Consider the following 27,600-nt stretch of genomic DNA (forward strand, 5'->3'; position numbering starts at 1 on the left):
GAGTACAACTACCACCGAAACAATATTGCTGTTTTAAAATATTTTTTGCATGGATATGGTGTGCAGTTACTGGTGAGATCGCACCATAGTAACTCTAGCTCAGGAACCAATCCATGCAACAAACCTCAATGCCAACTCTGCCCACATATCTACACCAGCAACACCATCACAGGACCTAACCAGATCAGCCACACCATCACCGGCTCATTCACCTGCACATCCACCAATGTAATATATGCCATCGTATGCCAGCAATGCCCTTCTGCTATGTACAATCGGCCAAACTGGACAGTCTCTAAGGAAAAGGATAAATGGACACAAATCAGATATTAGGAATGGCAATATACAAAAACCTGTAGGAGAACACTTCAACCTCCCTGGCCACACAATAGCAGATCTCAAGGTGGCCATCCTCCAGCAAAAAAACTTTAGGACCAGACTTCTAAGAGAAACTGCTGAGCTTCAGTTCATTTGCAAATTTGACACCATCAGTTTAGGATTAAACAAAGACTGTGAATGGCTTGCCAACTACAGAACCAGTTTCTCCTCCCTTGGTTTTCACACCTCAACTGCTAGAACAGGGCCTCATCCTCCCTGATTGATCTAACCTCGTTATCTCTAGCTTGCTTCTTGCTTGCTTATATTTACCTGCCCCTGGAAATTTCCACTCTTGCATCCGACGAAGTGGGTATTCACCCACGAAAGCTCATGCTGCAAAACGTCTGTTAGTCTATAAGGTGCCACAGGATTCTTTGCTGCTTTTACAGATCAATTTATATTTATAACCTTGTTCTGTTCACACACTCTGCATGAATTTCTGGCTCCAGCTCTAGCCCTAACAGGAAAAAAAATAACATTCTCCATCTTTTCCCTTTAAAGTTCATTCTGCTGTGCACTGCCATTCTCCACCTCGGCTGCTAACCAGGGACTCTCTTCATGACGGCCCTGAAAACCCAGTAAGAAAATTTCCATCAGGAGGAAAATACAAATAGCCCATCATTTACTGTTTTAAAAAAACTAACAACTAATGTTTGTTTCCCAGCTCCTACTAGCCTCCAGTAGGCCAGGCAAGTGTTTGCTAGCTTGGTCCTCAGGGCTTCCTTGCCCAGCATGCCACTGCTCCTTACAACTCTACTGTAGTAGGTCCCTAGTTAAGCACTTTCTCAGTGCGTGGAATTACAAGCTGTTTAATTACATCTCTTTGGAAAACTACAACGAACTCTTCCCTGACTTCCCTATAAAAAGAAATAAAAGGCACTACTCTGCAAATCCAAACTTTACAAATGTGGAATGTGTATACCATACCATTTTGAAGAGACAAGCCTTTATTTTCAAAAGTGTATTTCAGGCACATTTGACACAATGTTACTTTATAACTCCTCTGATTTTTATGAAGCTTCCCCAGACACACACTATTCTGGAATAAGGTGCATCATGCAGTTTCTGGAAGAGTGGTGTCTTTTGGGGAAAGTTATGGTGTGTGTTAAATTGAGTAATTACAAAATTGTGTTATTTTCAAATAGGAAACTTGCTTCAACTCTAAGAAGCAACTACCTTCTCTTCATAAAGTCACAGTATCTATATTTCTAAAAAAGCTGCTCCATGAAAATCTGAGGACTACACTGCTTTCAGTTTCCTTCTACTCTGAACAGATGATTGTAGCCCTATTAGAATTCTTTGAGGGTGTCAACAAGCATGTGGCAGAGAAGGATGATCCACTCCATAGTGTGTGCTTGGATTTTCAGAAAGCATTTGACGAGGTCTCTCAACAAAGGTTCTTAAAGAAACAGTCATGGGATCAGAGGGAAGGTGCTCTCATGGATCAGTAACTGGTTTAAAGATAGGAAACAAAGGGAATAAGTAGTTGGTTTTCACAATGGAGTGAGGTAAACAGCAGGGTCTCAACCATCTGTACTAGAACATGTACTGTTCACTCTTTTTCCAGTTGTTATTGAATATGTTGAAAAGTGGCAAACTTTGTTGATAACAAAATTATTCAGGGTAGTTAAGTCCAAAGCTGACTGCAAAGAGATACAGGGGATCTCACAAAACTGTTGACTGGGCAACAAAATGGCAGATAAAGTTCAACATTGACAAGTGCTTAGTAATGCACACTGGAAAAAATAATTTCAACTAGACATATATAATGATGGGTTTTAAATTAGCTATTACCATTCAAGAAGGATCTTGAGATCACTATGAATACTTCTCTGAAAACTTCAACTCAATGTGCAACAGCAGTTAAAGCAGGGGTTCTCAAACTGGGGGTCAGGACCCCACGGGGTCATGTGGTCATTACACAGGGGGTCATGAGCTGTCAACCTCCACTCCAAACCCTGCTTGACTCCAGCATTTATAATGGTGTTAAATATATTAAGTGTGTTTAATTTGTTGCGGGGGGAGGGTCACACTCAGAGGCTTGCTATGTGAAAGGGGTCGCCAGTAAAAAAGTTTGAGACCCATTGAGTTAAAGAGGCTAACAGCAGAGGTGAAAGTAATTTAAAGGACTTACTGGTACGCCAGAGTCCTGAGTGGGAGCATGGCCTCAACTGGAAAAGGCAGGGCCTTTGGAGATTTAAAGGCTCCGGCTGTGGCTGCGAGCCCCAGGGCCTTTAAATCATCTCGGAGCTACCAGCTGCAGAGACGGCTGGGAGCCCTGGGGCTCAGGGGCAAATTAAAGGGCCCAGGGCTCTGGCCATGGCAGAGCTCCGGGCCCTTTAAATCACTGTGGGAGCCCTGCCGCCACTATCCCGGGGTGGCAGGGCTTGGGCAGGGATTTAAAGGGCCTGGTGCTCCTGCCACTGTGGGGTAGCGGTAGCAGGGCTCCCACAGTGATTTAAAGGGCCTGGGGCTCTGGCAGCTGGATTCGGCCGGTGCTTTAAAGGGGCTGGGGCTCCCAGCCACAGCCGGAGCTCCAGGCCCTTTAAATACCCACACAAGCCTGACTGCTGGAGATCCAGTGGTGATTTAAAGGGCCCAGGACGCCCTGCAGCAGCTGGAGCCCTGGGCCCTTTCAATCACCACTGGAGAAGCCAGTCCAGTCTGGCACGGCGTACCGGCTCTTGCCGGTACGCCAGACCAGACCGGCTTACTTTCACCTCTGGCTAACAGAAGGTATAAACTATTAAGAAAGGGATAGAAAATGAGAGAAAATATCATGCCACTATATAAATCATGGTGCGCTCCCACCCTGAATACTGTGTCTAGTTCTAGTCACCCCATCTCAAAAAGGATATAGTGGAACCTGAAAAGGTTCAGAGAAGGGCAACAAAGATTATCAAGGGTATGGAACAGCTTGCATTCAAGGAGAGACTAAAAAGATGCAGCTTAGAAAAGAGCTTAGCTTAGAAAAGAGATGAGGAAGGGGAAATATGATAGAGGTCTAATGAATCATGAATGGTGTGGAAAAAGTGAATAGAGGTGTGGTATTTACCCTTTCCCACAATACCAAAACCAGGGGTCACCTGATTAAATTAATAGGCAGCAGGTTTAATACAAACAAGAGGAATACTTTTCCACACAACCAGTTATCCTGTGGAACTCATTGCCATGGGATGTTGTGATGGCCAAAAGTATAACTGTATTCAAAAAAGAACAAGATAAATTCATGGAGGATAGGTCCATCAAAGGCTATTAGCCAAGATGGTCAAGGATGCAACCCCATGCTCGGAGCTGCCCTAAACCTCTGACTACCAGAAGCCAGGAGGGGAAGAGAGAGGTGGATCACGCTAACTGCTGTATTCTTTGCATTCCTCCTGAAGTTCTGGTACTGGCCACTGTCAGAGACAGGAAAATGGACTAGATGGAAAGGTCTGACCCATTGGGGCTGTTCTTTTGTTCTTAGATAACTAATGACTAAGAAACCTGAAAGAAATTGAGAATTAGAGTAATATATGCAAATATTTAGCTATTGTATAACACTCACCTCATGAGAGTCTGCATTAACCTGGCCACTGCTCACCTGTGTTGCAGGTTTCTCCTTAAGCCGTGCTGAGTTAAATAAGTTGGAAAGAAGCTAAGAAGCTTGATAATATCTGAGAATTACACAATTCTTGTTTTCAGGATAAGTCTTTTAGGGGACTATTTCATAGCATGATTTGACTTGAGAGGGGAAGTACTTTAGATTGCTAGTATCGTTTATACCAGATGAAAAAATTGGCTAAAGAGAACCATTATGCAATATATTTGGTTTTCAGTAATATCCAAATGCACACTACTGCAGACTTGAATAGTAGAAAAATATAACTGCACTTCATAAAAATGCAATTTTTAGTTACAAAGCTTTTGGCCTTTTCTAGACTTGAGAAGAATAATTCACAACTAATGCCAGTTCCACCCTTAAAAGTTTTGGTGGCATAGTTATGTTGGTTAAGGGTGGGATTTTTTGAGTTTTAATAATTTATCTACGCTGGCAAAAAAAACCTCTGTAGATGCAGTCATGCTGGCAAAAGATGCTTCTGCTGGTATGACTGAATCTATACCAGGAGGGTTTTGTCAGTATAGCTATACTGGGAAAACTCACATAACCTTGTTTATACTAAGAATACTTTCCCTATACTTCAAGTTTAATTCAGTATCAGCACAAGATATTAGTGAAAGAAGTTATTTTACAAGAACAGTTATTTCCCATTTATAACAAGTGATTAAATGTTTATAGTAAGCTTCCTGATCAGGCAAGATTTAAGTTTATTCCATCGCCACAAAATTTACTTCAACATTATTTCCCTTCATTATTATTCATTAATGTACATAAACGTGATGCAAAACTATCTGCTAAACAGGGTCCAAGGGTAACACGAATGGCCTACTGCATAGGCATATGCTCAATGGATTAAACTCAGCACTGCTCCTGATTTTAGTTAGCATAATGTTAATAGCTAATCAGCCTGAAACTCCTATTAGTTTCAGAAAAAGCTGTGCAATTGATGATAGGAAAGGGCAGAAGAAACTAAAACTAGTGCAACCTTAAACTAATGTATATAAACAAGCCTGTTCAAGGAATGCAATTACTGTATAGGCTCTTTATTTGTGGTTAAATCTTTCTAAACAAGAACCCGTTAAAGGAATAAGCCCATTAAATGAATTAAACCACGTGTACCAAGTCATGATGCATAGAGTAATTATACCTGTTAAATGATAATCATGCTAATTTTTGTTATTACAAAAATCATTTTTAGAAATGAAGGAACATTAAAGTGTTTTGTTGACAACTGTTCTCTCTAACAGGCCTTTCTCCTGTAACAGTGTTACAGTCCAAAAACCAAGTTCTACAGACTAAGAACAGCTAAAAGAAAGGCCATCTGCTATTAAACTTTGTTCCAGAGTGATATCTGAACGTTTACCCATGGCTAATACGTTTTGTTTAAGGAAACAACCCATTGTAAAATAACTTTGAACTAGCAAAACAAGTTTATTTAAAAATTAAACACTCTGCCAAAAACTAGACATTAAGTTGTGATGGTACGTTTCATGGGAAACATTTGATATGAGCTAAATGTGTTTAAGAAGTAAAACCTAGGATTAATAAAATTTAAAGAAAAAGTCAACTATCACAAAAGAGTTGACAGAACAAAATCTGATTTCTGTTTGGTTAATTTGAATACAAGAACCACATTGCGTGGACAGGCATAGAAGATATAATAGTGTTGAACTTGCACTTTAACCCACGGTACTTTCCAAAACCTTAAACTACCACCAGTAAGTGGCATTTTTCAGTGCGATGCCCGAATTTAATTCCATCTAAACCCAAGGCAGCAGTTGATTAAAAGAAAACATAAGTCGAATGATAAAGCTACATTGTTTAGTACATTAAAATAAAACAAGGACAGTGATATTTGTATAAGGTTCCAAAAATATACAACTGGAAAAAAATAATCACTGTACACAACAACTCTGAGGTTGTTAAAGTGACCAATCAAAAGACTGAACAGTGCAAGACATGCTTTTCCAGTTACAAGCTCAAAACAGAAGTGCAAAAGAAATTAAAGCTTTTTTATCTGAAGTGATTTACCTTTTAGGATAAGGAAAGCTAGAATATAGTTAAGTATTACAGAGAGCTCTTTTCCACAACATGAAATAGTTTAATTTTTTTTCATAATACAATGTTTCACTCAAACTGTGTCCCACTAAACCTGTTTTGTTAAAGGAACAGATAACTTTTGTCCAATACTCGATTCATTTTGGCCTATGAACTAGAGGACCCATAGGCAAAAACAGCTGAATTCTCAAGCTTTGGCTTAGCTAGAGTACCTGCAAGCTACAGGTAGTGGAAGCAGCAACTAGGCTTGCTTAAATACACTTTCCTTTCCTGCAACTGGTTGACAAGTGGTCTCAAGACCTCCTCACTATCAGAAAGCAGCTGTGCTGAAAGCAGATGCTAAGTTATGGCTGAGGACTAAGAAATTGCTCTACAACTCTGGGAAAGTAGAGTTTTAAGAGCAACTCCAGGCAAGTGCTTTTAGCGAGCTGACTAAGCAATGCATGCAGCTATTCATGCAAATGTAGAATATGGCTCCAGAGACTTAGAACTAGGATGTGTGTTTGTGAAAGCCGGATAGAAGTCCCTTGCTCATAAATTTACAAAAATATATAGCCAATACTGTAGCGTAAGAAGTCACTTTTACTCGTTACATAGATTCCAAAAAGTATTAACTACTTTTCAGACATTCCAGACAAGGTCACTTGTAACAAAAAAGTCAACTTTTTTAAACAAGATTTAAAAAGTGGGTCTTTTCTTCAAGTGAACAGGACATCTGTTTGTAAGCTTAACTTTCTAATCAGTCAAGACTGGATTTATTTAAGATCTCTTATGTGAATATATGCATAACACAAATAAGTTTACTTTAACACATATCATCTGCACAGAAAAAAAGTTAACTCTTCAAAACATGATAGAGCAGGTCTGGTTAGTACAAATCTATTGCAAATTATAAAGATCCTGTGCATTAGGCCCACCCAGACAGAAGCAGAGGGAAAAAAGTCTCAGCAATGAGAGAAAGTTACTGTTCAAGTCTATGTGGTGTTTTGAAGAGCCAGCAGCCTAAATGACACCATGCTGCTAATCACAGTATCCAGACAAGCAAATCTGCTTGGGCTACTAAAGCAGTGTAATCTTCTGGAGGTGTCATTTACTCCAAAGTTATTTTCTGTTTCGAAGGCGTTTGGATTTCCTAGGAGAGTCTATGGATTCAACTGCCTTTCTCCGTTTCCTAAGGGACTCCTCATTTGAGCCAGAACCTGAAGAACTGCCTACTGCACTTTCCATTACTTCTCTCAGTTTGCGTTCAAGCTCAGCCAATCGGGCATTCTGTTCACCTATGATTTGGGTTTGCTCTAGCAGTTTCTGGTCTTGGTCTTGGAGCTGTTTCTGTTGTTCTTGCACTTTGGTGCGAAGCTCTGAAATTTCCCGCCTTAGAACAGTCACACCTGCACCATTCGTTTTGACTTGCTGCTGGAGTTTGGTGACTTCCTGCCTAGAAGGGTTTTGCTTGGAGAATAGCTGCATTGTTGTTAGGGCTGCAGAGGGACCTGGAACTTCAGAGAAAGTGATTTAAGATTATTTTTTCTACATTGTGTTTCAACAAAATTTATCAAACTGTGCTCCAATTTATACTCTCTGTTCAATTCTGTTGACCAATCCAGAATCTGAATAATTAGTGTTTTGTAAAACTATAACCATGTAAATACTATTTATAGATATTCAATATACAGGAAAATCAGCTTGCTCATGGTATAAATTAGGATACAATTATGTCCAATGTTTCAGATTTTAAGAGGTCAAAGCATAAGCTATTTTCAACTCCCTGAATAAAGAAAGCACTACTTTTTGCCTAAAAAAATGAATGTTAGATTATGTTCTAAACCACTAAATGAAGTTATCAAAGATGTGACATGCACAAAGCCAAAAAACTAGACACACTGTAGGACATACAGTAGATCACCCATTGGAGATCTGTGCAATATCAAGGAATTAATACTCTGATCCAAAGATAACTCAGCTTAATTCTGAATATTTTGTATTTGTCAGCTTGATGTAATGTTTGAGTTTCTTCAAACAAGTGACAGTTAAGAGGAAAATCATGAAAATTCAGTAGCCATTATTGAGTGTGCACAATCTATTCCTTCAAGACCTGCAGGACTCAAGAAACTTGTAGAAGTGATTTTTTTTTCCAATAGCAGCTACTGTAAATTGACATGATTGTAATAGCTCTATCGTGTAAGTTTTGTTTAAACATTTTAAAGCAAAATTTCACCTTTTTGGAAAGGTTACACAAGCCTAGAACAACTCAAGTGCATCAATCCATATGAATGAGTTTACCTATGTTACTACAGAGCTAAGGCAAATCTGGAAAAAGGCAGCATAGGCTGAACAAAGGAGTTCCAATTTCATTGTGGGGAGAATACCGAATCCTTAAGCACCAAGTGTTGTTACAGATCACAGCACTGTGGAGGTACGGGGAGATAGTAGGCTACATCAATGTGTCCTATGTGTTTTGAGCCATGGGGACTTGTGCTATGTTCCAATCTGCTGCTCATGCCATTAGTGGGTGCTGTTCATTCCACTTCCCCCAAACACGTGCTAGCAGAGACTCTCAGTAGAAGTCTCATCTGTGTTCAAGTTAAGGCCAGAAGGGACCACTGTAATCTACTCTGATCTCCTGCACTACATGAACTATAGAATTTAAATTAGATTCCCGTGTCAATCAAAAACTTCTGTTTGAACTACAGCATAGATGTTAGAAGGTCATCTAAACTTGATTTAAAGACTCCAAGTGATGGATACTTTACTACATCTGTTAGTAACCTAAGGTGTTGGGACTGAGCCTGTACGTATATTCTACACAGGCTAGTGGACCTGCATCTTTCCTGCTACTTTTGGCCATTATATGCTCAGATCGGCAGCCTGCGTCAACATTTGGCCCAAACAAATTAAGTTGTATGAAAAATGTAACTGGTCGTGCCAAAAAAAAAAAAAAAAAAAAGACAGTTTGAGTGTTAATGTATCCAGTTTAATATTTTACAGAGCCAAGAGGCCTTTTCCATGTTACAGACTAAACACCTACGAATATTTCATTTGAAAACAAAACATTTGGGTTCTTGTTACATAAAGAATATAAGGGTGCTTTAGCTTTCTCTTTGTACTACAATAATTTAAGCTCTCTCATTTGTTTATCCTATTAATAAAACTACAAACATCTTGAATTGTGGCTTTGTGTGCTAAATTTCAACCAAGTGCGATTATAAAGTCTCATTCATTAGTGGTACAAACGTATTTGTTTAAAGAATACACACTATGCGTAATTATAAAATACATTCAAGTCTAGCAGAACAAAGCCTCCTTAAATTTTCAAACAATTACGTTCCATACTCAATGTACTTAGGATGCAAAATTAATTTTCATCAGGAGGCTGGATTATAATGGGGTATTCCATTGTTGAGGGAAACAAACAAGGGAGTGAATGCTTTCTAGAAAGTGGAATGTTGTGAATTTTCAGACACCATGATAGACAAAAACAGCTAGATAAAAAGTTAAAAATACTAGAAGTTGAAAGTAATACCTGGGGCAGCTCCTATGAGACGACCTGATACATCTGATCCAGGCAACTTTCGTTTTAGAATTGGAACAATCTTCTCATCAAAGTATTCCATAGCCATGGATGAGATGTCTCTTAATTCTTGAAGGACTTCATGGGCTCTCTGAGGGGCTCTTGTAGAGTTTACGTACCGTAGCACACGATAAATTTCATCAATCACCTAAAATATTTAAGAACCGTTAGATGTTCTGTTAAATTCAAGGGAAAAAATTAAGATAGTTATTGGTATAATCTGAAATTATGGCACTGATCTACTGATGGGCAGGTATTTCATACCCATTACACTAGTTTGTTGCTGTTCTTCCTACTAATCACCTACTAATTTTATACTAATCACCTGAAATGAAATGCTGTATTTTACAGTGGAGGCAGAGTCTGAGTTGTCATTGTATCTTTAGAAACTTTTACTCAGTAAATTTACTATAATAGTTATTTTTGAACATATGAACTAATCTGCATAATCACTGCATGAAATGTAATGGAGCATTCCACAGTAACCTGAACAGCAACTGGCAACTTTTCTTTTCTTATTACTTCTACTATTAGTACACTCCTTAAAATCTCTTCCATAAAGTTTATACTTAGTACAGTATACTTAGATCTCCAAGGAGACTCATAAGAAAATTCTTAGCAAATACACTGAACACCTTAGCAAGGCAGTCAATTCTGGCAAAAGCACTCTGTTGGCATAGCTGCATCCACACCAGGAATTTTGCTGGCATAGCTAAATTGGCTAAGGGGTATGATTTTTTTTTCTATACTACTAGCTGACATAGTTATGCCAGCAAAATTTTCTAACGTAGCCTAAACCTCAGATATAGTGCTAAGATAAATTCTTTAATGCTTGTGAGGCACTCAGATACTATGGTGAGGGGGAAATAGCCACCTGAAGTTGTTTGCCAATGACAGACAGATGTGATTATGAACACCATGCTAGTGTCCATATAACTAGCTTAATGTATTGTGTCAAATACACATGAAACACTGCAGTGGAAATAAACAGCAAATTTACATGACAGCTGAACACACATGCTTAGATTTTTACATACCATCTTGTTTTGTTTAGGTCTAACAAATATGCTAGGTGATACAGTACCACAGATAATATATTCTAAAATAGCTAAACAAGGTATTCTAATGGTATTTCTATTTTTAGGAAAAAACAAGTGTTCCTCTCATGTACTGAAAAAACTCAAGTTCAATTTGTCTTTGTCCTAAAATGCTTAATATCAACTGATACTCACCAGATGGTGTTAGGACACATCAAATATACATTTTTTGTTACAGAAGTGTACCAAAAATATTGCACAAGATAATCTGGGTGACAAGAGTTTGTGGTGGAATGGCCTCCAGTTTGGTGTTTACAGCTTGTAAGTCTGGACTACTCAAACTCTACATACAGCATCTACATACTTTGAAGGAATAAACTGTAAGTCGAGTTCTATCTGTTCAAAGGTCTCAGTAGCACACATATGAACAGTAAAAGTGAACCTGCAAAGAACAGTGACCAATTCAAGCATTTTTAAGTATTTCTTTAAATGACCACATTTATTATTAGAAATATGATCCACAACTGGAATACTGAGTTAATTTAAAACAAACAAACAGCCATTTTCCATGTCAGAACATTAATATAAAGCCAAAAAACAACTCATTCAGACAAGCATATCTATTAATAGGGTAGCCCTTACAGTACATAGGCTGCCTATAATATGTCTAAGTACATTCACAATGATGCACTATACTACATTTTTAGGCAGCTACAGCTGTTAATAATTTGAAGTTGCAGGAATATGATTTTTTTAGCAACAATACACATTCATACAAGCAAGCAATTTTATATTTTACCTTTCCAGGTATGAAGCAACAGAGATTGGAATCCACATATTTCATGAAAGTCATGTTTAACAGAGAGAGCCTTGTTTCTACAGCAGCAAGGATGTCTGCATGGCGAGCTAATGAATGGTTTCTTCTTTCTGACTCTCGCCTAGAAGAAAGCATACAGAAACCATTAAATGACACCACAGACTTAGCAATTTTAAGCCACCAAAAACTGAAGTATTGCAACAGTAGTTCTTTTAAATCCTTTTGCTCTTAAGAGCCCAGGTGTAAGCCAAGTTTCTGAATCTTGTATCACATGGCCATTTACCTGCTGAGACTCAGGGCTAGTCTACACTTACCGTCCGGGTCGACGCGGTGAGTTCGACTTCTCGGAGTTCGAACTATCGCGTCTGATCTAGACGCGATAGTTCGAACTCCGGAAGCGCCGCGGTCGACTCCGGTACTCCACCACTGCAAAAGGCGGTGGCGGAATCGACCTTGGAGCCGCGGACTTCGATCCCGCGGCGTCTGGACGGGTAAGTTGTTCGAACTAGGGTACTTCGAGTTCAGCTACGCTATTCACGTAGCTGAACTTGCGTACCCTAGTTCGACCCCCGCCCTTAGTGTAGACCTGCCCTCAGAAAGAAATACAACTACTTCCAGTAGTTTTGTCCTTCTCAAGAGATTGCTGCAGCTGTCAAGAACCAGCCAGCAAATGACTCTGCACGTTTGCAAAATACTGGAACAATTTTTAGATCTATTTGTCAAATTTGGTTCTCCTTGAATCATTACTGTGAAATTTTTTTAATCCAAATTAGTATATGTAAAGACATCTTAGTTTTTAAAAAATTCCAAGATTAAAAATATTAAAGGGTTAGAAAGAGTAGTCTTAAAGCAATGCACCGGGGCAGAGTGCTTCAATGTGATTTTGTCATCACTACCCATTTGTGTTCTGGCAACTGACCTAAAAGCCACCACCACTAAAAAACAGCAATCCAGCCTCTATACTTGCTCAGTTCGAAGCTTCACCTGAGCTGAGAGAACTGATGACTGTTCGAGCTTTTTTGATGCCGGGTAACAATCATGAAATAAAATCATAGAATATTAGGGTTGGAAGAGACCTCAGGAGGTCATCTAGTCCAACCCCCTGCTCAAAGCAGGACCAACACCTAAAATGAAACCATTTAAATCATGACAATAAATTAGGCTTAATTATCAGGTTTTAGAAGTGAGAAGCAGCTTCTCTCATTCCCTTAAGAGACAAACATTGTCTTCTAATGCCCATGATCCAGCTCCAAATTATGTAGTGGATACTGTGTCCATGCAGTTGCTGATTGGCCCTTAGCTCATTTAGCTCATATCAAATGTTTCCCATAAGAACATAACATAACATAAGAGCTTAGCTTCACCTTAGCTCCAGGTGAAGGAGGAGCTAATACAGCATCTGTGGGGTAAGTGACTGTCTGTAGTGTGTGTTTGTTTGTGTTTGGGGGTTACTTGCTGTGTGCTAAGCTTGTGTTTGTCAGTCTGTTTGTTTGTTTGGTTGTTTGAGGGACCGTGTGCTCTGGCTGGCAGTTGGAGGCAGGTTTGAAAGCTCGAAGCCTCTGGTAATTGGCTGAGCCTTAATCAGTGGGCGGGGCATTCACTCAGGCCCGGGCTTTATAAAGCCGCGCACAAGTGACCAGGGAGCTTTGCGAACAGGGGCTGCTAACAGGGAGTTTCGCAAGGGAGTTTGGAAGGGGAGTGGGAAGGGAGCGGGAGCCCCTCGCCAGCCCTAAACCCCTTCCCTGTGGCCCCCCCTAAAATCCTAAAACCTATAAACCAAACTACATTCAAAACCTCTTTCTTTAAATCACCCTTACATTAACTAGGAGACAATGCAGGCAGAAGCCCAGCAGCAGGGTGGGGGCTATCCAGTTTATTGCGCTGAGTGTTGCATGTATGATTACCTGCCCTGTGGGCGGGTGGCGTATGTGTGCAGTCGGTGCAAGGAGCTCCTGGCCCTCAGAGACCATGTACGGACTTTGGAGGCCAGGGTGGCGGAACTGGAGGAGCTAAGAGAGGCAGAGAGGTATGTTGATGAGGCTTTCCGGGACACTGTAGAATTGTCCCACCTCCGCTCAGACAGCTCCTGTGCTGTTGAGGAGGAAGAAAGGCCCAGGGAAGCAGAGCAGTCAATGGGAGCAGAGGGAAACCTTCCCGTAGTCGGGACCCTCCTTCCAGATGGTGCTGGGGTTGCCTCTCGCACTGAGGTTGCCTCTCCGGGGGAGGGAACTCCAGTTTCTAGGAAAAGGCAGGTGTTAGTAATGGGAGATTCGATTATTAGAAATGTAGATAGCTGGGTCTGTGATGACCGGGAGAACCGTATGGTGACTTGCCTGCCTGGTGCAAAGGTTGCGGATCTCTCGAGGCATCTAGATAGACTTATGTGTAGTGCTGGGGAGGAGCCGGTGGTCGTGGTACATGTAGGTACCAATGACATAGGGAAGGGTAGGAGAGATGTCCTGGAAGCCAAATTTAGGCTGCTAGGGAAGAGACTGAAATCCAGGACCTCTATGGTGGCATTTTCAGAAATGCTCCCAGTTCCACGCGCAGGGCCAGGTAGGCAGGCAGAGCTTCAGAGTCTCAATGCGTGGATGAGACGATGGTGTAGAGAGGAGGGGTTCACGTTCATTAGGAACTGGGGAAACTTCTGGGATGGGAGGAGCCTATACAGGAGAGATGGGCTCCACCTAAACCAAAGTGGAACCAGACTGCTGGCGCTAAACATTAAAAAGGTTGTAGAGCAGTTTTTAAACTAGGAGATGGGGGAAAGCCGACTGCTGCAGAGGAGCGTGTGGATCGGACACAGACTTCTCTTAGGGGAGAGTCTGATGATAGAGAATCTCCAGGTTATAGTCAGGAGCAGAGGACTGAAAAGTATAATGTAAGGGCTGGATCAGATGATAAACAGTCACATAAAAAAGAATCTGGCACATCAGAAAAAGGCAGGATAATAAACAGGGACAAGTTTTTAAAGTGCTTGTACACAAATGCCAGAAGTCTAAATAATAAGATGGGTGAACTAGAGTGCCTTGTGATAAAGGAGGATATAGATATAATAGGCATCACAGAAACCTGGTGGACTGAGAGCAACCAATGGGACACAATCATTCCGGGGTACAAAATATATCGGAAGGACAGAACAGGTCGTGCAGGGGGAGGAGTGGCACTATATGTGAAAGAAAGTGTAGATTCAAATGAAGTAAAAATCGTAAGCGAATCCACATGTTCCATAGAGTCTCTATGGATAGAAATTTCATGCTCTAGTAAAAATATAACATTAGGGATCTATTATCGACCACCTGACCAGGACAGTAATAGTGATGATGAAATGCTAAGGGAAATTAGAGAGGCTATCAAAATTAAGAACCCAATAATAGTGGGGGATTTCAATTATCCCCATATTGACTGGGAATATTTCACTTCAGGACGAAATGCAGAGATAAAATTTCTCGATACTTTAAATGACTGCTTCATGGAGCAGCTGGTACGGGAACCCACAAGGGGAGAGGCAACTCTAGATTTAATCCTGAGTGGAGCGCAGGAGCTGGTCCAAGAGGTAACTATAGCAGGACCGCTTGGAAATAGTGACCATAATACAATAGCATTCAACATCCCTGTGGTGGGAAGAACACCTCAACTGCCCAACACTGTGGCATTTAATTTCAAAAGGGGGAACTATACAAAAATGAGGGGGTTAGTTAGACAAAAGTTAAAAGGTACAGTGACTAAAGTGAAATCCCTGCAAGTTGCGTGGGCCCTTTTTAAAGACACCATAATAGAGGCCCAACTTCAATGTATACCCCAAATTAAGAAAAACAGTAAAAGAACTAAAAAAGAGCCACCGTGGCTTAACAACCATGTAAAAGAAGCAGTGAGAGATAAAAAGACTTCCTTTAAAAAGTGGAAGTCAAATCCTAGTGAGGCAAATAGAAAGGAGCACAAACACTGCCAACTTAAGTGCAAGAGTGTAATAAGAAAAGCCAAAGAGTAGTTTGAAGAACGGCTAGCCAAAAACTCCAAAGGTAATAACAAATGTTTTTTAAGTACATCAGAAGCAGGAAGCCTGCTAAACAACCAGTGGGGCCCCTTGATGATCAAAATACAAAAGGAGCGCTTAAAGATGATAAAGTCATTGCGGAGAAACTAAATGGATTCTTTGCTTCAGTCTTCACGGCTGAGGATGTTAGGGAGATTCCCAAACCTGAGCTGGCTTTTGTAGGTGACAAATCTGAGGAACTGTCACAGATTGAAGTGTCACTAGAGGAGGTTTTGGAATTAATTGATAAACTCAACATGAACAAGTCACCGGGACCAGATGGCATTCACCCAAGAGTTCTGAAAGAACTCAAATGTGAAGTTGTGGAACTATTAACTAAGGTTTGTAACCTGTCCTTTAAATCGGCTTCGGTACCCAATGACTGGAAGTTAGCTAATGTAACGCCAATATTTAAAAAGGGCTCTAGGGGTGATCCCGACAATTACAGACCGGTAAGTCTAACGTCGGTACCGGGCAAATTAGTTGAAACAATAGTAAAGAATAAAATTGTCAGACACATAGATAAACATAAACTCTTGAGCAATAGTCAACATGGTTTCTGTAAAGGGAAATCGTGTCTTACTAATTTATTAGAATTCTTTGAAGGGGTCAACAAACATGTGGACAAGGGAGATCCGGTGGACATAGTGTACTTGGATTTCCAGAAAGCCTTTGACAAGGTCCCTCACCAAAGGCTCTTACGTAAATTAAGCTGTCATGGGATAAAAGGGAAGGTCCTTTCATGGATTGAGAACTGGTTAAAGGACAGGGAACAAAGGGTAGGAATTAATGGTAAATTCTCAGAATGGAGAGGTGTAACTAGTGGTGTTCCCCAAGGGTCAGTCCTCCGACCAATCCTATTCAATTTATTCATAAATGATCTGGAGAAAGGGGTAAACAGTGAGGTGGCCAATGATGAGTTTGCAGATGATACTAAACTTCTCAAGATAGTTAAGACCAAAGCAGATTGTGAAGAACTTCAAAAAGATCTCACAAAACTAAGTGATTGGGCAACAAAATGGCAAATGAAATTTAATGTGGATAAATGTAAAGTAATGCACATTGGAAAAAATAACCCCAACTATACATACAACATGATGGGGGCTAACTTAGCTACAATGAGTCAGGAAAAAGATCTTGGCGTCATCGTGGATAGTTCTCTGAAGATGTCCACGCAGTGTGCAGAGGCGGTCAAAAAAGCAAATAGGATGTTAGGAATCATTAAAAAGGGGATAGAGAATAAGACTGAGAATATATTATTGCCCTTATATAAATCCATGGTACGCCCACATCTCAAATACTGTGTACAGATGTGGTCTCCTCACCTCAAAAAAGATATTCTAGCACTAGAAAAGGTTCAGAAAAGGGCAACTAAAATGATTAGGGGTTTAGAGAGGGTCCCATACGAGGAAAGATTAAAGAGGCTAGGACTCTTCAGCTTGGAAAAGAGAAGACTAAGGGGGGACATGATAGAGGTATATAAAATCATGAGTGATGTTGAGAAAGTGGATAAGGAAAAGTTATTTACTTATTCCCATAATACAAGAACTAGGGGTCACCAAATGAAATTAATAGGCAGCAGGTTTAAAACAAATAAAAGGAAGTTCTTCTTCACGCAGCGCACAGTCAACTTGTGGAACTCCTTACCTGAGGAGGTTGTGAAGGCTAGGACTATAACAATGTTTAAAAGGGGACTGGATAAATTCATGGTGGCTAAGTCCATAAATGGCTATTAGCTAGGATGGGTAAGAATGGTGTCCCTAGCCTCTGTTCGTCAGAGGATGGAGATGGATGGCAGGAGAGAGATCACTTGATCATTGCCTGTTAGATTCACTCCCTCTGGGGCACCTGGCATTGGCCACTGTCGGTAGACAGATACTGGGCTAGATGGACCTTTGGTCTGACACGGTACGGCCTCTCTTATGTTATGTTCTTATATTTGATAAGAAAACATGCAAAATTAGATCATTTTGCTTTCTAATCCCAGGTTACATGAAAAATGTGTTTCACGTCTACTCAATTGCACAGGTAGATAAAAATCCTTTTAGCCAAGGTAAGTTATCATGGCTCCTAGATTTGCCAGAGGAGTTGATTTTGAGTAATATAGGATACTACCTCTCTCTTCTGACAGCACTTCAGTTCCTGACAGGCTGGGAAGCAAGCAAGCAAGCAAACAAACAAAAACAGGATAACATTTATCTAAACAGACTTTAGGGCTGGGCTAAGTGTTTTTGCAAGAAAAATAACCCATGGAATGTTACCAACTAAACCAGATAATTCCAATTACAGCCAAAATATTGTCAATGTTTTTCTAAAACACATTAATTTAACTAGATAATTTAAGTCAACTTTTACAGTCTTAGCTTTACACATAAGAAATAATGTTACTGTGTTCTTACTTACGTGTTTTAAGATACAGTATTTGGAACCCATAGCTGTAATTGGCACATACCTTGGAAGTTGTGCTTTAACCTGTTTCTGACACAAGTTGTGATATCTTTCCACTTTCAGAAATCCCTGATTTAACATTCGCTGGCAGACCAAGTCCATTCGCTTACAAACCTATTTTTAAAATACAGAACAAAGGAAACTTCAAATGTCTCAAACCAAACTACAGGTTGTTTTCATGATTAGTCAGTCTGTGCTTGTTCAATGGTGCAAGATTAGTTTTTATTCTTTCTGATTTGCAAACTAATCCTAAACTGGATAAAATGTCAACTACAATGCAAAATAAAATTGTTTGCCCTTTACTGATCCTTTGTTATATAAAAGGCAACTTCAAAATTCATTGAAATCTGTATCACTTCTTCCTTCATGTTAATAAAGGTTAGCAGCAGTTCAGTTTAAAGGCTCATGTTTAAAGACTCATTATTTATGTCCACGAATGGTCCCAGCAATATCCTCCTAAGAGAGCTAGGACCTGATATTTCAAAAGTTGTTTAATATATCAAAGACAACAAAACCCCACTTTGTAGTTAATTTCACATCTAGAAGCTTTTTGCCAGAGCATTTTCTCTCAGAAGTCTGAATGAGTGCAGAGGGACAAACGGAGGCTGATCTTAGACTTTTTTGGGAATTATCCCACTGTGTGGCAGGAGTTTTCATAGGCAAGACTTTCCAAACTTATGGAAATGTTTTATTACGTAGCAATATATATTGTTTGGTTATCATAAACAAACAATGAAAAATCTAAAAAAAACCACAGGTTCGAGCTAAATTAACATCAGACTCACTTGGCATGCCAGAAGCAAGGTAGGAACTTCATGGGTAACCACCTGTCTCCCACCACTAGGTCTCCATGGAAATTGTAACTGTGTAAGGATGCATGTGGGGTGATCTGGGATTGCACTCTAATGTCATCCTCATTGGATATTATTGACTAGTTATTGGGTTTAGAATCTTGCAAAAAGGGGATTCCTTTATACACGTATTAAGGGGGCTTTCTAAGTTGAATTGTGTAGTAATGTAGAATTACCTAAAGTTGAAATTACAGTTGCATTGGGGCCCGGTGATCCACACTTTGAGGTGGCAGGAGACTTGATTTATGTTTTAATTACCGCCAGGAAAGCCACAGAAGTTCAGAACCCGCACAGGTCCGTGCTACCTTATCTCAATCCCTTCAGCTCTCCCGCACTGTGCCCTGATCCGTGTACTGCAAGCTTGCCCTGGGCTGCTCGGTGGGTCCTGACAGGGTAAATACCTCTCGATCAACTAAAAGCACATTAGCCATCAAGTGAAGAGAGTAGAACCCCCATCCCATGTGTTTTTCTCGGGACTTGTTCAAGTAATTGTTGGAACCGGTTATTAAGGGGTTCATTATTTAAGGAGGGATGCCTTCACATATGAATAGTGTTAAGTGTTTATTGTGTACGGTTAGAAATTAGGCTAACTAGCACAGTTTAGGGTTAAAGTGAGTCAGCCGAGACTTCTGGGGACCCAGCTGTGGTTAACCAAAATACAGCATAAAAATATATTAAAGATCATGGAGGTTTTTTATGAATGGAACATAGCCAGGCTATTTTTAATTACCCTAAGGTGGGGTTTGATCATATGTTTAATGTAATGTTTAATATGTGATATGTTCAATGTAGTAGTCGGGGAAAGTACAGGAAGCTATGTTACAAGTATCACAGACCCTTAATGCCTATCCGGGGATAATTACTCAAATGGAAAATGAGAAGGGTAAGTATAAGGCCAAAGCAAGGTGTTAAAAATCCAGGAAAGTAAATTAAATAGTAATATAAAGGAATGGGTGAATAAAAAGTATCAAAGAAACAAGGGAAAAACCCACCACTTACCAGAAAATACCAAAAGCTTTGATTCCCCACAGATTTTAGAGACCGTAATCATGCATTTTGTAGCTCATATCCTGTAACCTGCCTCTGTGCCTTTAATTTGTAATTTCTAAATAATCCTCAGCAACAAAGCCACCAACAGCTAACACGTTGCTGTAAAAGCTGAAGGGGAAGTGCGTCTGGAAAAAAAAAGGTGAAGCAGGCAAAGCAAATTGCTTCTAACCTGAATCTGGCAAAATAATATTAAAATTAGAATATCAGGGTTGGAAGGGACCTCAGGAGGTCAAAGCAGGACCAAACCCCACATAGATTTTTGCCCCTATCCCTAAGTGGCCCTCTTAAGGATTGAACTCACAACCCAGTCAGGGAGCAGGGGGAGGATTGGATGAGTCGGGAGTTCTGGGGGTCCTGTCAGGGGGCAAGGAGCGGTTGGATGGGGCATGGGAGTCCCCAGGGTCTGTCTGGGGGCGGGGGTGTGGATAAGGGTTGGGGCAGTCAGGGGACAGATAGGGGGTAGGGTCCTAGGGGGGCAGTTAGGGTGGGGGAGTCCTCAGGAGGGGGCAGTCAGAGGACAAGGAGCAGGGAAGCTTAGGTAGGGGGTGGGGTTATGGGGGGCAGTTAGGGGCACAGGTCCCAGGAGGGGGCAGTCAGGGGACAAGGAGGGGGGGGGTTCTGACCGGGGCAATCGGGGTGGGAAGTGGGAGGGAGTGGATGGGGGCGGGGCTAGGGCAGGGCTCTCCCCTCTTTTTTGATTGTTGAAATATGGTAACCCTAGGCAAGGGGGGAGCCGGGGGGCGCATGGGGGCTGGCACCTGCATACATCCACTGCAGCCTGCAGGAGCCCCCGGGGGGGGGCGACGGCGCTGGGCTGCAACCTGGGCAGGAGGGGCGGGGGGGCACAGCTGCTTCCTGGTAGCGGCGCCGCCGCCTTTGCAGGGCTGCTGCCCCCCTGCACTGCGCCGGCTACTTCATGGCTGGGGCTCGCTGCTGCCGCAAGCGGGACGCTCTGGCTCTCCGGTGCCTCTGGAAGGTGGCTCCTCCCTGCCGAGCTGCTGCAGCAGCCCAAGCCCAGCAAAGCCAGTGAGTGGACTCGGGGCGGGGGCCACCTGGGTGGGGCAGGGAGGGCTCGTGGGGGGGCTGTGCACCCTCCAGGGGAGTTCAGGGGGCAGGGATGGGGGAACCTGGTCTGGGGAGCAGCCCCTGGGCATGGCTGGGGTTTATAAAGGCTCGTTGGGATTTGCCCCTCAATGAACTGATGTGTGGGGGAGGGGACAAGGTGGAAGTTTCACCTAGGGTGCAAAATATCCTTGCAGCGGCCCTGCCCCGGGGGGTGCGTGCAACCCAGGTTAAGAACCACTGCACTAAACTGATAAGATCTGCATTTTAATTTAATTTTAAATGAAGCTTCTTAAACATTTTAAAAAACTTGTTTACTTTACATACAACAATAGTTTATAGACTTATAGAGAGAGACCTTCTAAAAACATTAAAATGTATTACCGGCACGCGAAACCTTAAATTATAGTGAATAAATGAAGACTTGGCATACCACTTCTGAAAGGTTGCCGATCCCTGATATAGTAAGAAGATATATATACATACAGAGAACATGAAAAAGTGGAAGTAGCCAAATAATTTTTTGATGTTACCACATTGTTTCAATATTAGGATAGTGTTTAACCACCGTGTGTGTGTTCCTATAAGACACCAATGGTAGTTCCATTTTTGCAAATTTCAGTCAAATATGCGGTAAGTATATTTGCCTCATTGAAAATTTAAATTGTAACATACATTATATATATATATATATATATATATATATAAAATTTTGATTTGGAGTTTGTCAGGCAATGTGGCCAGTTGTTTGGCAGAACGCAGATTAAAATTCAGAAGTTCACTGAGCAAACCACCATAATATTAAAGTAAGATTAATAGCTATATTAGAGCTATTAGAACAGTTTTGTAATGTAACAATATATATTTGGTTATCATAATCAAACTCAATGAAAATGTTTAAAAAAACAGGTTCCAGCTAAAGTAACATGGTGTTGGGATTTTCAAGATAATCACCCCCAACCAGGGGTGTGTGTGTGTGTGTATATCTGTTCTGCACAATATACTGGTAAGAAATCTTGCTGACTTCTTTGTTTTGGGTTTTGCCCTTGTAGAATTTGTGTGATCCTTGTATTTTAGTTTTGAGGGTTCACTGCTCAGGTTGTTTAACCCTCAAGTATGGAGAAGCACTTGGTTGTTTTATATCAGTCTCTTGCTTTAGCAACCCCCTTGCAAGGTAATAGGTCATTGTAAATGTATAATGAACCCTTTAAGTTAAGTTATTTGCCACAAAAGGAGCACGATGGAAACAGGATCCTTTAGACACCTCAGGTTTTCAGGGATAGTGAAAGGAAAAACTAAAAACTGGTAAATGCCCATAACATCAAGTCCCACAACATTGTACCAGGAAAGGGACATGTCTTTACAGGTATTCAGCAATGATCCTCAGAGGAGACCCAAGCCAAAACCAGCTCACAGGACCATGTAGCTGACAGCATTGTTCCTCCTCTGCAGTAGCCCTGATTTCCAGATAGTTGGTTTGGTGAGGTGCCTGGCCAACTAAATGCAGACTTGTGAGCTCCAGTATTTGACTGCCATATGAAGGAAGCTGAGAAAAAGGACTTTTCTGTAAAACTCCAGATGGTGAACTCTAACTCTGTAGTAATTGTGGTCCGGAGCCAATGGCAGCAGCCCGTTGTAAGGATACCCTTTGGTGCACCGGTGTCATCTTCAGAGCAACATGATCTCATCCCAAAATGGCAGTATACTGAATTTGGGGAAGACTAATAATCAAAACATGGGACAGTATTGAGTTTATTGCCCGAACTAATGGTGGCAATGTACAAATATATATTAGGAAAAAAAGTATATAAAAGGGGTTGCCATGGTCAAATCGGTTCCCCCATTCCAGTAGTGGAATCAAGAAAGCCAACTTCTAGGAGGTCCTATCAAATGGTAAAGAGTATACTAGGTGAAAGTGTAACCCTCAGCTATAAGTTAGTGGATGTAACCATGTCACTTTTAGTAACCTGGGAAAAGACCTGTCCTCTAATCAATAATTCCAGGGTGGGAAGTGGGTACACTTATACCAGGAGTAGTAATGGGTACAGTATATACTCCTGGGGGAATTCTGAGCCACTGTGCAATGCAGAATTTTGAAGAAATTAAAGTTGTGCATGCAGAATTTCCTGTTCCCCCCCGCAGAAATGGGCTGCAGTGCTCATAGCTGCCACTAGGGGTCACTGGACTCGGTAAAGCCCAACTTGCAGATAGAAGACACTCTTGTGGGATGGGAGAGAGAGCTAGAGCAGTGGTCCCCAACCTTTTCCATGGGGCAGGCGCTGGACAACTAGCCGCCGAGGACCGTGGCCGCCGGACAAGCAGGCGCCGAAATGCCACCGTGAAGCAGCAAAGTCAAGAGGCGTCACCGCCGCAATGCCGCCGTGAAGTAGCATCATCAAGAGGCGTCACCGACAAAATCCTGCAGAAATTCAGTGGGATTTTGGCGGTAGCGCTTCTTGACATTGCCACTTCTCGGCAGCTGCTTCTCTGGTGGTCAGTAGGCAGGCGCATATGGAAGCCTCGGTGTGCGCCATGGCGCCCACAGGCACCGCGTTGGGGACCCCTGAGCTAGAGGTTTTCTGGCAGCTGCAGTTCCCAGCATGCCCTGAGGGAAGGACAGGGCAGTGCGCAGGAAACTCCATGCAACCCTGGGACCGAGCATTAGGGTGTTTCTTCCTCTGGATCCCTGGGCTTGGAGGGGAATGCGGGGGAAGGAGACAGGTGTCTGGGCAAGGGGGCCCCCGCAAATGGCTCTGGGCACGGATGGGGTGCAGGTATCTGGGCTGGGTAGGACCACAGTTGGGCATGTTTGGCCCTCCGGCTGGGCTCTAGGGAATATAATGGGGCAGAGAAACAGGAACTGGGTTGTCTTCGAGGTTTCTTTAATACTCTACTCCTGGAGGAATTTTTTTGTGTGAGCCTGTATTGTTACAAAAATACCTGCTGACGGATATTTTGAAATAAAATACCAAAATAACTGAAACTGGCATGATTATGTAGTGTTATTTTGACAAATAAAATGTGCAGAATTTTAAAATATTGTGCACCGAATTTTTAATTTTTGGTGCAGAATGCCCTCAGGAGTAAGTATATCATAAATCAGTTCTGCATACAGTATATGTGTTAAACACTATCATAACTGGTGTTAGATAATAACCTATAATTTTAGAATTGGGAAAGCTACCATTCTTAAATCAAGGATTAGCAGTTGCTAAATTATATTGTTAAAACTGTTTTAAAAACATGAAACTGGAAGAGCCACTTGTTTGATTCTTGCCAGAGTGCCGCTGGAAGGAATTCAGGTATGGCATCTGTGACACAGCATCCTAATTAAGACTCTTGTTATTTAACTAAGATTACATCATGGCAAAACCTTGTGTATCCCATCCACAGCCTATTTCCCTGTGTTCAGTCCAGATGAGGATGTGTCCAGTCACCTGGCAGCTATCCATTCAGTAGGTCACTTTGAAGACAATATCTACAATGAATGCATCAGAGTACCTCTTCTGGGTGGGTGGCAATTCCCCCTTTATCTGTCATGTATTGTGTTATGTAAAAAGGACAGGTTTAAGCAAAGGATAAGGCCCTAAATTTATGAGATACGGTGATTGTTAATGAGCCCTGTAAAGTGGAGGACTTTATTATATTCACTGCCTTGCCTTCATCATATTCTGTCTTTACTATATCCTGCAGTAATGCAAGGAACCTATAGGCCTATATCCTGTTTATTAATCTTTATTAGCTTCAGCAGTTAGCATAAGGCTTGAGGTCCATTAACTTTGGCATAGATAAATGGCCCAGTAGTAACCCCTAAGTTTTGGGAAACTGGAAATAGACTGTAAGGGGTAATTTCATGACATGAACCAACCACAGAAACGCGCTAACACCAGCTTTTGAAAAGTTTTTGAAAGAACATCCAAGCACAAGAGTGCCAGGGCAACGAATGGACATATATGATAATAAGTTGAGATCATTAATATACTAACTATAGAAGAAGGGCACCCCACCTTTATTAATATTAAGAAAGAAGAGGGGAGAAATCCTTACTGAATATGCATTAGGCACGGTGGCATCAGCATATTATAAAAAGCTGTATCCCAGCCTGTGTACAATAGGGGAGAGAGAGATGTAGGTGTCAGAATGATGGCCTCTGGTGACGAAGAGGAAGGTGATGGTGAGGAAGAAGATAATGGCCAACATCTCAGACTGTTCTGCAAGGGATGATGTATTGATGTTCAGATGTACTTTATTTTCTCCATCTACCTTGTTGAGTTAGTGTTTGTGACTTTGCTAAATATATTAATAAATTACTGTAAATATAGAAGAGGCCTACAGTGTGAGTGTTGCAGCTGTGCACATTGTGGTTCCCAACTATATAGTAATTTTAATAATTCTGGGCCTGATCTTGGGACACGAACCTGTCAATCCTCAAATGATAACTGGGAATTCTTAAGTAATCAATATAATTCATATATAATTTATAGATCAGGATACCATACTGGGAAAGGGATGCCTGAGAAAGCACAGGGATGGCTACTCCCATTAGATGGCTGTTCCTTAACGAGTTATGTTGCCGCTAACTATCGTCTTGTGGCTTTATTTTAAAAAAAAAAAATCACTGGGCCAAATTCTGTCCTGGTGTAAGCAAGAACAATTCCTATTGACTTCAATGGGAGCTGCACCTACGTGTACCTGGGCTGAACTTTATGTACAGAGAGGTTCCGATGGGTCATATAAATACTTTAATCTCTCAAAAATGCCAAAGACCTATGAGACAGAAGTTGAAATTTTAAAAAGCATATACATGGAAAATGTTAAGACAGAAGCCATGAGATGCAGAATTAAAGCATCTCAGATACATCTGTTCACTTTAAACTGACCAACGTCAATAATGCTTCTTTAAAGGCATAAACAAAATTCTTGTAATCAAAAAATATTTCTCCATTTCTAATGGTGTCTTTAATTGCAAAGATCACACAGTACAGAGTCTAGGTCTTAGCACAAAACAGACATTTTACAAAACAGAAAGCCAAAATTTGAAGATTTTAAAATATATTTTATACGGTATTTGTAAATTGAACAGCCAGTATACAAATTACAACTAGTGTATTTTAACGTGTCATATTTTCAGCTTACAAATAATTGATATTGCCCCTTCAAAGGTTGACTACAAAAGGGAAGTGGAGATTCTTTTAAGACTACATGTATGTGCTGAATGCCCCCACATTTCTGTGCTGAATGGACAGCATTCAGCAGAGAAATGTATTTTTTAAAGGAAGAATTTAAAAACTAACTGCTCCTCTCTGAAAGTTCTTAGCAGTTCAATTTGCTAGATGTCTGAAAATTTATAATCAGCAATATGAGCTCAATCTCTAGTAGGCACAAAACAGCACAATATTTCCATGAAAGGGGGAAAAAAGTACATGAGTTTGTGTGTTGTTTTTTAAAGATAAGTTAAAATGTACGTGTCAAAAGCCCGCGTAGTGGTTAGTGAGAACATTCAGCATGCAAGTCTAGGATTGACTCAACTGCATTCCCCATTACATTTAACTTCTAAGATTGAAACATCAACATTGACTTTGAATTTACTGGTTTGTCAGTCTCAACACTATATTTATTTGGTATTTTCACTAAAAAGAACTCTATTTAACAAGCTTTGAGAACCTGTTGTATGAACCTGTAGTCTTAGCCAAAAGACTCGTGGCTCCATTTTATTCATCTTGGACACTTCAAGAATGGTGCATACACATCTCTTAAATATACGGCTGCATTTGTCTTCTGGGACACATGCCCACATCTGGCTCAAGATTTTCAAGTCAGTATTTAAAATATATTCTGAACAGTTTCACATTTTCCTATTAACAAGTACACTGGCCATGGACAGCTGCAGAAAGATTTACAGGGAGTAAAGTTTGTTTTCTGTATTTAACAGAATGGGAAAAGCTAGGTGGAAGCCACTATTTTGTCTCTGAAAAGAACTGAGATGAAATCTGGGGCACTATTAGAAAATAAAAAAGTGCATAATCATTAAGAATCTAATGCTTTAAGAGTTAGTATACTGTGCTGCCCTCTCAGGCTCTGTGTGCTTTAGTACTCGCTGAAGACTAGGAAGATCCATGGGAAAAAAGGATTCCTGAAAGGTAACATGAAGAACCATTGATCTTTAATTCTAGTGCAGTTCTCCCGCACACTCATCAATGGAGTCAGCTAAGTAGTCAATTTGATTTTTTTTTTTAATTTCTTTTCAAACACCAACCCTTTAATTTGAAGGAAACTTTATGGCAGCTAAATTAAACCATATTTGTTCCAAGACAACCTCTCAGAAGTATTACTCTGGTCCAGAAGCCGGGAGTCACCTACGTACTGCTGTATGAATACCTAAAATACCACCTAAAGAATTCTGGTTTCAGTTATAAGAAGCTTCAATCCTAGTGTTACTATACATGGCAAAAACTAGTGTATAAAAGGTAAGGATTTTTCTGGCAAATATATTGTGAAGTTTGTCACTGTTTAATTAAAGTAGTACAATAGACAAAGAAATAATATTAATACAATTTTTGTGCACAGATTCATTGCAAGATGTGAGAGAATATTCATAATCAAGTTTATACTGACATCTAGTGGTATATATAAAAAAATATTTTCCAGTGTGTTCAGCTATCTGCCAGGCAGTAGCCCTCAAAAGGTAATCCAA

General features: G+C 40.8%; 1 protein-coding gene across 1 annotated transcript in view; it reads right to left on the bottom strand.

Annotated features, from left to right (window-relative positions):
* Positions 1–6,599: 6,599 nt before the first annotated feature.
* FBXO28 (F-box protein 28) overlaps positions 6,600–27,600 on the bottom strand; it is a 34,830-nt gene continuing 13,829 nt past the window's right edge. The window contains exons 2-5 of the mRNA XM_045009990.1: positions 17,948–18,057; positions 11,442–11,580; positions 9,558–9,753; positions 6,600–7,533 (exon numbers count right to left, since the gene is read on the bottom strand). Coding sequence (XP_044865925.1) covers positions 7,139–7,533; positions 9,558–9,753; positions 11,442–11,580; positions 17,948–18,057 — 840 coding nt within the window. The 3' untranslated portion in view covers positions 6,600–7,138. The remainder of the gene's footprint in view (positions 7,534–9,557; positions 9,754–11,441; positions 11,581–17,947; positions 18,058–27,600) is intronic.

Source organism: Mauremys mutica, chromosome 3 (assembly GCF_020497125.1).
Source record: "Mauremys mutica isolate MM-2020 ecotype Southern chromosome 3, ASM2049712v1, whole genome shotgun sequence".
Taxonomy (NCBI): Eukaryota; Metazoa; Chordata; order Testudines; family Geoemydidae; genus Mauremys; species Mauremys mutica.